The sequence below is a fragment of the Parasteatoda tepidariorum genome, chromosome 1 (assembly GCF_043381705.1).
Source record: "Parasteatoda tepidariorum isolate YZ-2023 chromosome 1, CAS_Ptep_4.0, whole genome shotgun sequence".
Classification (NCBI taxonomy): domain Eukaryota; kingdom Metazoa; phylum Arthropoda; class Arachnida; order Araneae; family Theridiidae; genus Parasteatoda; species Parasteatoda tepidariorum.
The window spans coordinates 82,145,379-82,157,597 of NC_092204.1; the positions used below are offsets into that span (position 1 = coordinate 82,145,379).

The 12,219-nt window shown below is 27.4% G+C and overlaps 1 protein-coding gene across 1 annotated transcript in view; it reads left to right on the forward strand.

Annotated features, from left to right (window-relative positions):
• Positions 1–428: 428 nt before the first annotated feature.
• Positions 429–12,219, forward strand: part of LOC107447755 (low-density lipoprotein receptor-related protein 1B) — a gene marked incomplete in the record, with an annotated part of 75,546 nt that continues 63,755 nt past the window's right edge. The window contains 10 exon segments of the mRNA XM_071185854.1: positions 429–696; positions 1,234–1,374; positions 2,006–2,295; positions 3,167–3,393; positions 4,516–4,700; positions 5,834–6,037; positions 7,442–7,585; positions 9,923–10,125; positions 10,589–10,788; positions 11,040–11,237. Coding sequence (XP_071041955.1) covers positions 447–696; positions 1,234–1,374; positions 2,006–2,295; positions 3,167–3,393; positions 4,516–4,700; positions 5,834–6,037; positions 7,442–7,585; positions 9,923–10,125; positions 10,589–10,788; positions 11,040–11,237 — 2,042 coding nt within the window.

Here is a 12,219-nt window from a genome sequence, read left to right on the forward strand (position 1 = left end):
GGTGAAAGTATCTAATACAACCATTTATTTATTTATTTTTGGATTGAGAAGGTTTTTTTTTACTTATTTTTTTAGTCTGATATGTGTGAAGTGCTATTCAAATGTTATAAAAATAAATTATTGACTGAATAGTCAAATTTTAATTGATTAAATAGATCTAATTGATCTAAGATGGTTTTCTTTTTATGAAAAACTTTGATTGTTTTGTACAAATTTTATTAAATATTTATTACATTAATTCAATTTTAGAAATTTACTATTTTTAATGTGTGTCTGGGCATGAATTCAACTATTCTAGAAAATATATAGTTGAAGTGACACATCCTTGGGTTGTTTCTTTTTAGTCTTCTTAATTTTCTTTTGTTTGGGTCATTTGATATGTCAACCCAGGTAAATATTATTCGCTTCTTCACTCTTTAAATTATTCTACATTTAATTCTAGATACATGTACTGGACGGATTGGAGTCCCGATCATCCCAGAATTGAAAAGGCTGCTTTGGATGGCACACAACGCATAATATTAGTAAACACATCTTTAGGATGGCCTAATGGCTTATCTATTGATGTTGTTGAAAGGAAACTTTACTGGGGGGATGCTAAAACAGATAAGATTGAAGTCTCAAATCTGGATGGGAGTGATCGCAGAGAACTTGTTTCTGATCAACTGCCTCACATTTTTGGTTTCTCCTTGCTTGGTAAGTGCTATTTTTTATTTTATTTACTATGTGTTATTATATTTTGCACTAATGGATAAAATCTTAAGGTAATAATAATTAAATAGGGTAATATTTACTAAAAATTAGCATTAACACAATCCATGCATGCAACAACAAGAAAAGTCTATATGAGGGGGGGGGGCTTCATTTATTTTAGAAGAACTCTTAAACTTTAAAATTGATCAGTTTAAAATTATTTAATATTTTTTGCACTCTTCCATTTTGTTGGAAAAATTTATAAAGTCTCCAAGCACAAATAAATTCAACTGTTTTTTATGTATATATATATATAGGTGACAGCTATCTTTTATTTTAAAAGATAAATAACTAAATTAATATAATAGCTGAATTTAATTGTGCCAGGGAAATGGAAAAGTATCATATTTTTTTAATTAATTTGTTTCAAAATAATAGTTATTAGATTAATGACACCAAAATATGTTACGAGTATTTTTTTAAAGTGCATATAACTGTTGTAAGTTGTTTAATTTTTATTGTCTTCTCCTTTTTCTTTAGGCAATTACATATATTGGACTGATTGGCAACGACGCTCCATTGAAAGAGTCGACAAAATTACTGGAGTTAATAGAGAAATTTTAATTGAACAACTTCATGATGTCATGGGCATTAAAGCCATAAATGTCAACGATATACATGGTATGACTATTTTTTTTTAAATGGCATTTAGTTTTACATTGGTTAAGCCTTAACTTTTTTTTTCTTCTTGAATAAGCAAAATATTTTTCTCTGCATCTTTTTTGTTTAATTCTGAGTTCATAATCAATTAGCAGGTTATCCTCATTATAATTTGTAAATTCTAAAAATCCATCCTAATCTCGAAATAAATTCTATCAAATTAAAGCATATATTATTTTTACCTGTTCAATCATGTATTATAATTTGATTTCCAATATTTTTTTTCTTACTGTATGAGAGTTTTAAATATTCAATGCAATTATTGAAAATATTGAATTAAAGGTAACTGGTCTTTAATCAATACTAAGCGTAAACAGATCATCTCCAATAGATTTCTTATTCAGATGATCTGTTTACAGACTTACCGATTAAATTATAATAGTTTTGGAATCATATTTTAAGTAGACGTGGATCATATATCCTTACCCCTAAGCTGGAAAACCTTTATAAGTGATTTAAACAAACAAAAAAAATTAAACCTGGAGTTTTTAACCAATCATCATTGTTCTATAAAACAATTCTTAAAGATTCTTGATTATTTTTTATTGTAATTTTTTTCTATCAATTTTTGAAATGTTTAACATCGTTTTAGGTACCAGTCCTTGTGCGAATGACAATGGGAACTGCTCACATCTATGTCTTAATAGACCAAATAACAATTATACTTGTAGTTGCCCTATAGGGTTAGAACTTACTAGTGATAATAAGACTTGCATTGTTCCTGAAGCATTTCTTTTATTTACAAGAAAAGACAGTATACGAAGGATATCTTTAGAATCTAATCATGATGATGCCATTCCTATATCTGGAGTTGAAGAAGCAAATGCAATTGATTATGACATCAGTGATAATCGTGTCTACTGGACTGATACTAATAAAAGGGTATGTTTAATTTTTAAGAATTTATTTTTTTATTGTGTGTCATTAAAATTGTCAAATGTGACATGATATATTCATTTCTTATATTGTTTGTTATTGTAATTTTAGTTCTCTGTTCTATGTTGTTTAAATTGCAATAGTGTAACAAAGAATAATTTTAACATTCAAAGATTTATGTGTTTTTTGATTTACTGGATGAGCATAGGTGATTGTTCTCCCTGGCTTTAAACTTACTGTAGTGATTTGGCTTGTCTTCAAAAAAAGGGAAAAAAATCTTATCTTGCATCCAATTATATTACTTTAAATTCATTTCTACAGTTTGGTAAAAACTTTCTTACAGTTGGTTCTATAAAAGAAAAATAACAAACTAATGCATGCTGCACCTAATTGTTAAACTGTTAGAAAATAAATTTTTTGCTAAAATCTTCTGTATTTTTTTTCCTGTAATAATTAGTTGTCTCCACAAAATGTTTATTGTTTGAAGCAACACATGTATATACTAGAAGCTTTAATTTATTATCTACAGCATAGCAAAACTTTTTTTTACCCTTGGCTAAGTATATGAGAAAATAACACAAAACAAACTAGTACATGCTTCACTTATATTACATTTTAAGTTAATGTTTATAGTACATTATTATTAAAAATAACACATGTATAGGTCATAGTAAGAGATTGTTTTTTTTTTTTTTTNTTTTTTTTTTTTTTTTTTTTTTTTTTTTTTTTTTTTTCAAAATAAATTTAGCATATGCTATATTTATTTTTTTCAAAATAAATATAGCATAAATTTAGCAAAACAAATTTAGCATCAATTGTATTCAATGATTTTCATTAATAAAACAGTTATTAATGTATTTCATTTCTCTTATTGTAGACAATCAACCGAGCTTTTATGAACGGAAGCAGCGTAGAGGTAATTGTTCAGATTGGACTCAACTATCCTGAAGGAATGGCAGTAGATTGGATTGCCCGAAATCTGTATTGGACAGACATGGGGCTAAACCGCATAGAAGTAGTGCGACTGGATGGGTCATCAAGGAAAGTTATATTGCATCAAAATATGGACGATCCTCGAGCAATAGCTTTAGATCCAGCTGAAGGGTATGATGCCTTTTCTCTTTATTAAGCTTTTTTTTAACTGCCAATTTAATATTTTCAAACATATTTGGTTTTTAAATATTGGTGCAAAAAACTATACCTTAACCATTTTTGAGTTTTTAATTTTCAGTTAAACACCAATTTGTTTTGCTTTGCCATTTTATATTCATACTTTATTCCCATATTATATTTCCTTTTTTTCCTATTCTGCTTTTTGCCTTATTAACATCAATTTTTTATTTTTATTTTAATGTCAGTCATCAGATTGCTAGAAAAAACGTATGTCTTCAAGTTTTTTTTTTTTTTTTTAATTTCCTAAAAAGATGTTATATTAACCATTTGATGCAGTAATATTATTAAATATATTTTTCATACTTTTTTCATTATTTTGTATTATTTCAGTACAAAATAAATGAAAAGTTTGTATTTATTGTCATTTTAATAATTTATAATTAGGAAGTACGGCTGGAAAAACCAGTTTCTTTTTTTGCCTTAAAGGTAAAATCTTCCAAACAATATTTTTGTCAAATTTGCAGTTATTAATATCTAAGAAAAGCTGTATAAATTGAAATTTTTTAATTTTCAAAATCAATTATTGATAAATTTTTGAATATCAATGGGAAAGAAAATTTCAAACTACTTTTTTATATTTTGTTTATAGAAATATAATTCTGATAATTAACCGATTTTTTTTTAGTATCTATTAGACTGTTCTTTTTTTTTATAATTAAAAAAAATAAAATATATTTTTACTTGTAATTGAGCATCAGAAGAAAAATATATAAAAAGGACAATGTTCTATTTGCATTATAGGGTTAAAAACTTTCTTTTTGTTGAAAAATCTTATTTTTTCATTGAATAGGTAGTTGCTAATTATTGAACATTCATTTAATTGAGCTTATATAAATTATTAATTTTTAATATTTAAAATGTTGCTAATCAATTTCCAATGTGAAAATTTTTTTTTCTCTAATTTATTTCGTAACAATGCAAGTATTTTCCTTCTGAATTCTTATTAGATCTTGGCTATTGTGTTTCATAAATCTACCTTTTTTTGTTTAAGTATTTTTTTAATTTTCAAATTGTGACAGTTTATTATTTATTTTAATAAATATATTATTTCAGTTATATGTATTGGACTGATTGGGGCACAAGTGGGCGTATTGAAAGAGCTGCAATGGATGGCACTTATCGTAAAGTTTTAATTGGTAAACTTGGTAGACCAAATGCAATAACTATCGACTACCTAGAAAGGCGTCTCTATTGGATTGATGTGGATGCTCGGAAGCTAGAATCTTCAGACTTATCAGGTTGATATTAAGTTTTTAACTTTAAATATATTCAAGATATATTTAACTTCATCTTGAAATTGATTCATTGCATTACATTTTAACTAAACCACTTTTAATCATTACTAATTAGTCACAATTCTTTCTTCGAAACCATATGTGCCACATCCATTAGCACACCAGAGTTACTATTGGTAATCCAAATTAACTTTAAATTATGATTTATTTTAATTTATCCTTGGATAACAATTACTTCAGAATTTCAATATTTACTACATAACTTTGTAAATTATGGATTAACAATAAAAAGAACATATTAAACCTGAAATACTCCTTTTAACCGGATAGAAAACATGCAATATTTCTTCTGTACTTTTTCTGGGATAAGAGAAGGCAGGATATCAGAAACTTTCTTTTTTGCTTTTTCAAAGATGTGTTACGAATTTCTGTCTGTCCAGCAGTGGGCGTTGTAATCTCTCAAAATTGTTCACTTGTGTTGCAGGCAATGGATCAGAATGGATGGCTTATTGGAAAGCTCTAAAAATACTGTACCACCATATTGTTGTTTTTATTATTTTGCTATTATTAAATTTCTTTGTTATCAAATATGGCCTCTTTATTCGATGTACCCATTCACCACTGAATCAAGTTGCAACAACCTGGAAGAAGCAAACCAATTTTGCTAGAAAATGGTAGCAAAATTGGCAAAGAACAGTGTGATCTGGCCTCTCATCACCTTATGTACTAAGTTCCATTGTGCTTGCTCTTTGATTTTATTTAACTTGGAAGCGTTTACTTAAAAGATAAACAACTAGCGCTAGCGATAGTTGTTATATTTCAAGTATAGTTTTATGTTCAACTCTGATTTTTGATTTTTTTTAATAATAATATTAGCTTGAACAGTCACTTTAAAGAAAAGAGTTTTATTTTTCTCTTGCCATGAAAGGACAAGGTAATTGAAAATGGGTTTCTATTAAGAATTGTAGTACATTTAATGCTTTTAGTTCAAATATTTTAATAAATGCATAAAAGAATAAATGTCATTTGAAATATTAAAAAAATGTGTATTCCTTTTATAAAATGCAATTAAATTTTATTTTAACCATTTGATTTGGAAATTTTTATCTTCTTTTTTCTCTATATGAAATTATTAGGCAATAATAGAGTTCAAGTTATTGGTGAAGATATATATGAACCCTATGGTCTAACTCAGTATACAGATTATATATATTGGACTGATTGGAATAATAAGAGCATTCAACGAGCTAATAAAACTAATGGAGGCAACAGGACAACTATTCAAATAATGCCTGATAATGTTCTAGATATACAAGTCTACCACACATCTAGGCAATCAGGTAAATTAGATATATTTTTAATTTATTGTTTTGTTTGTAAACAATGTTTTAAAGCAAGTGTTTTTATTTTTTAGTTTCTTTACAAAATTAAAAGTTCAAAACAATGTGTTTTTATTAAGTTATTAAAAATTGAACTAAATCTTTACCCAATTAAAAGAAGTGCTATGTTGGATTATGATTACATCCTTATTGTTATGCATTAATTATAGTTGTATAAGTAGCAAGAATAATATCCTTCCCTTAACTGTAGCTTAACATGTGTTTAAAATCTTTGAAGAAATTTTACATCTTGGTGGAGTACGTTTTTGTACGTTAAGCTTGTTTAAAATTTATTCCTATTTAATATTCATTTTTTCTTTAGCTTTTTCGTTCTGCCTTTTTGGCCAGTGAAGTGTATGATAATAAGTTTCTTTAACTGAATAGTCACTTCTTCTTAGATGCATTCATATGTGTGTTGTTGTTCATATGTTGTTAAATGTAACTTCTATAAAAGGTGTTTGGACGTATAAAAGTTCTATTTTGGCATTATTTTATAAGTTATTATACCTGGCAAAGCATGTCAAAATTTTTAGAGCCCTGGTCAGGTGTTCTCAAACTGGGTTTTGTGGAACCTTGTGGTTCCATACAGATCTTTCAAAGTTGTGTGAAAAATCTGAATTCCTCTCTTCAGTTGTAAATCTGAGTATGGATAAATTGATCCATCATTATATTTTTAAAGATTCTCATATAAGCTTTTTAATTATAAGTTTCGTATAGCAACAAATCTGCTACAAATTAACTTTTAGTTTAGTAAAACTCTAGTAGCATAACATAATGTTACACCATGAACAAATGAGGCTTTTAATAATAGATTTATATGCAACAAATAGTGATAAATAAATAAAAAAGTATCAATACCATTGCGTATTTCTTTGAAATTATAAGTTACAAATAAAAATGGTCGCAACAGATCAAAGTTCTCTTACTCTTTTTGTGGTAAATCTGACAATGAACTTAAATTTTGTGTTAGATTTCACTCCTTTTTTTTATCGTTATTTGTTTATTACATATATATTTTTGCAATGTGCAATAATAACAAGTATCACAAAATTAATTTAATTTAAAAGAAAATAAATTATATTCTCTAAGATACTATAGAAAGTCACAATTAAAATGAAATAAGATTTTGATTCTTTTAAAACTAACTGCGAGCAAATTGAGAAAGATGGGTGTCATGAAGTTACTTGAACTAAAAAGTTTGGGAACTACTGATGTAAATTATAAAGATGAATGAACAGAAAGATTTGTAAAGTGTTCATATAAATTTATATGTGTATTTCTGCTGAAAGTTCAAGGTTTTACTTGGTTATTAAAATAAGTTTCATTTTCAAAACATATATCTTAAATATTTTTTTCCCTTAAAAGGTTGGAATCCATGTGCATTAAATAATGGAGGCTGTGCCCATTTGTGTCTTGCTGTACCTGCATCTATTCAGTCGAAAATCTACACTAATCATTGTGGTTGTCCCACACATTACAGCCTGAACTCTGATAACAAAACATGTTCATGTGAGTTTTGCACATTAAGTATTATTGCATTCTAAATTAATTTAAATTTATATTGATTTTGTATTTTTAATTTGAAATTTGAAAGAGAAAAAAAAAATTTCTTGAGAGGTATGTTTTCAATATTTTACTTTATAGCTATTAAATTATTTTCATCTCTCAACATTGATGCTTAATTGTTAAATTTTTGAGTGTGCTGAAAATTGAAAGTGCAGTCTTTCAGTCTTTAACAAACTGAAAACCTGTTTGTAGTAATAAACTTTATCTGCATAGAGTGACCAATTTTTCTTCTTCAAATTTTTAATGGGATAGAAGTGTTATCAAAATATTAATTTTTACTACAATCATAAGCGCACTTTTTTCACTATTAAAAAAAGTATTTAGAGTTTTCTTCATATTACTATTTTGAAATTTTAACTTGCCGAATCGTTTCAGACCAAAGGTAAATTAATCTGACTTTAACATTTAAGCCTGAGCTCTTTATAAAAAGAGAATCAAGTTATGCTGTTTACAAAAATCTTTAGGGGGTTTATGAAGCAAATGTTAAAATGCAATTATGCAATACAATACAATAATAATAATTGATGAACAGATATTGCAGTCCATATCTAATCTTCTAATATACCAATCTTTTTTTTTCGTTCTTTATAATTAATTTAAAACAGGGACAAACAACAATTTACAATATCTTGTTTTATATTTCCTTTGGATTGTATTTAAAGAAATAATATCAGGGGTCTAAGATTTTTTAGAGGTACCTATTTTGTGAAAATTTAGACATAATTTGTGAAAATTATATTAAAAAATCAACAGCATAAGCGACCATTTAGGCTTACAACCAGGGTTGGGGTTTTGGACGTCCTTAACTGGTTTTGGACAGGACAAGTGGGTTTTACTGTCTTAAACTGGGTAAAACTGTCCTAAACTGGGTAAAACTGTCCAAAACCTTAAACTTTGGTAAAAGGTAAAAATTCTATAGGTGTAACCATTGTACACATAATAATTACATGTATCAATAAATATTTGATATTTTTTATACAATTTACTATAACTTATTAAAAGAAAATAATATAATATAATAGGAAAAGGTTTATAATTTTTGAAGCTCCACAATTCATTGAACAACAAAAGTGAATACCTAATCCTTTAAATATAAATATGCTTTTAATACTGATAAATAATATTTTTGCATAAGGATAAATAATGCAATACTAAAAAATATTTTTTTTAAAAAAAATACTAAATTTGTTTAAAAATTAACCTTTTATTTTTCACAATATTTTTTTAAAAAATTTTTATAATTTCTGCATCACAGGATGATAAAAAAGACATCTATTTTTAAAAAAAATTGTTTTTAAATATAAATATATTAGTTTAAATTGAAAATACAAAATAACTGAAAAATGTATTAACAGTTTTGAAGGGCATAACATCAGTTTCAGTTACTGACACTGGTGATGTATCACCACTATGCTAAAAGAATTGAACATGAATGAAATAACAGTATTCTTGAATAGTACTATAGGTAAATAAACCTGTTTTTGACTAACCAAGCACTTAGTCCCTAATAGCTTAACCTGTATGGCAAGGTCCATCTTCAGTTATGAACTATTGAATGAGAGGACCAATTGAACTTGATTACTGATTAATCTTCCTTTGTTTAATGTTTAAATTGAAGAGTCAAACAATATTAATAAAACATTATACTTTTAAAAACAAATATTCTGTAGTAGATTTAATTATCAATATGTTATTAGTTCTATGTTTATTTTACCTCTTATATATTGTTCAGATAAAATTGTGACATAATTTGAGTAAAAGGGTTTTGGACAGTTTAAGACAGTTTTGGACAGGACGGTTTAAACCATGGATTAATCCATTCTGTCCTAAACCTTGCCAACCCTGCTTACAACATTGCACCAACTGACCTTTTCGTAAAAGACAGCTGACAGAAAAGCCCTTTTCCATAGATTGCAACGAAAATGGGGTTTGCATGAGAACTTGCTTTTTTAAAAGTATTATGTGAAACTACCATTTTCCCTAAAGTTGAATTTGTGAAGGTACTGCTAAACAGTAGTGAATTTACCCTGGACAGACCCCTGAATATAGTTGGATTAGTTATTCTTTACTGTTTATTATTAGAAAAAGAATAATATTTTTTATTTTTTACTAAAAGGCTCAAAGAGCAGTCTTGAAGTTTAGTTTGTCTTTAAATTTAAAAGAATTTAAACTAATTTGTAAATAGGATAATATTTTGTTGATTGGTATTGGTTTACAAACAAATATACTCCAGAAAATTCATATAAAGGAATTATTTTTATTGTGTATGTTTTTATTTAGATCCAAAAACATTCATGCTCTTTAGCCAGCGTAGCAGTATAAATAGATTTCTCATAGAAACATTGGATTCCCCAGAAATAAATTTTCCAATTCCCAACTTGAAAAACATCAAAGGTTTAGATTATGATCCTGTTGAGAGATTCGTTTATTGGATTGATGGAAGAACTAAGACTGTCAAGAAAAGTCATGTCAATGGAACCAAAGTAGGTTTTGTTTAAATATTAAATGATTCTCACATTTATTATTTATTATCACATGTATTAAATAATTATCGCAATTATTATTTTGTAATGATAATTTCTTAACAAGTAATATGTGACTCAGTGTTATAGATTTGCATGTGTCAACATCACTTAGATTTTATAAAATGGTATTAATGTCCTAATTTGTTGGGTTTTATATAACTATTTATTTTTGCATTTTTAGAAAAATTAACAATAGTTATAGTCTTCTTTTAATATCTCTAGAAGGCTTAAATTTCAAGTTAAATTTTTCAAAGATTTTCTTCTTTAAAAAAAAACTTGTTTATTCCTAACTTATTACAATATTTTTATTCCTATCAATAAGAGATTGAAGGGATGTTATTGTGCTATAAATATAGATTTTTCTAGTATCAAATCATTACAAATATTAACTTTTTACTAACGATGATTTATCTTTTCTTAGGCTAGCATTGTTGTTGCCAATCCAACTGATAATATTCATCCATTTGCCATTGCTGTTAATTCATACTCCCGGACACTATTTTGGTCATGCTCTCAACACAATACCATTAACGTCACAACTCTAAGTGGTACTCCGATAGGCACAGTAATTGGAGATGAAGATGATAAACCTCGTTATTTGGCTGTTCACCCTACAAAAGGGTAAGAAATTTGTATAATTTAATATGAAAATGAATAAATTGTTTTAGTTTTAGCCCATATGATTATTTTTTAATTTATGTAAGGATTTTTTATGAACTTTTCTTTAATTTATTATAGATTAAATCCATAATCTCTTTCTACAAATCTTTTCAACAATAGAAAGCTTTTCTAAATAATTAAATTATTTAGAAGAGCTTTCTATCTTTTGATGATGTTTTTATTACTTTATTAATTTACTTATTTTTGGATAGATTCCTATTTTGGGTAAACATGATACATCCACCTTTAATAGAAAGATCCAATATGGATGGCCAGATGAGAAAAATTCTTTTTTCCACTGAATTAGACTCTCCAGTATCACTAACAGTTGACGTTTTGGATAATTTTATTTATTGGGGAGATGCTGGATTGAAAACAATTGAAAGAGCAACAATATTTGGAACTGATAGGTATGTGATTTGTTTTCCACTTTGCATTCATCGAAGTTTATTTCAGCTGAAATACGTATATATACACGTTGTCCCATGATTATTTCGACACACTCTAAGGGGGTGTGGGAGACATCACGAGTTCAGATTTGCATAGCAACCCATGGTTGGAATTGTCTCCGTACTCCACTTGGTGTTGTTGTTCACAAGATTAGTGGACCAGTTTCCTGGCCACTACACTTTCTTGATTTATGCAGGTGTTCTTTGGGGTACACTTAAAAGTGCTGTATACGCAACACCTGTAGATTTTGAAATGGATCTGGCTGCAAGAATAATCTGTGCTGCTGCGGATCTCCAGCAAAATCTGTTGCAGGTGTATTTAAGCGAGATGGGCAATCCATAGCCCGATGAAGTAACGCGTGCGTCGCTAGCAATAGTGGAAACTTTCTACGTCTTTGATGACATTTTCACATATTATCTACCACAGCACACATAATATATTTGCCCGATGAATATATCAAATGATCTCAGTCTTGTGTCTCTTTTTTTTCTTTTACCTGTCATGCTACTTTTTCATGATTTTTCCAATCATGGGTTGCTATGTAATTCTGATATCTCCTACCTTGTCTTGAAGTTTTTCCCAGTAATCCTTGAACACTGTATATATTTATATGTGTGTATACATATTAGCCATAGAGCTAAAAAAAATATTATAGTCAGCCATGAGATTTCACCAACTTTTTGTGGGTATTTTGACTTTTTAAGAAATTGTGTATTGAAAATTTATTATTATTGATCATGACTATATGCATAAAATTTAACAGTTTGTTGGACTGTTAATGTACACATATGGTAAAAAAAAACTTTAATGTAACTTTAAATGCATATATAAGTAAGTTAATTTTTTTTTAATGTTTGCGCAAAATAGTTTCACATGCTTATTTATTTATTTTTCATGATTTTAGTTGAGAGGTAGTTCTTTTTCTACTCACATACTAGTATG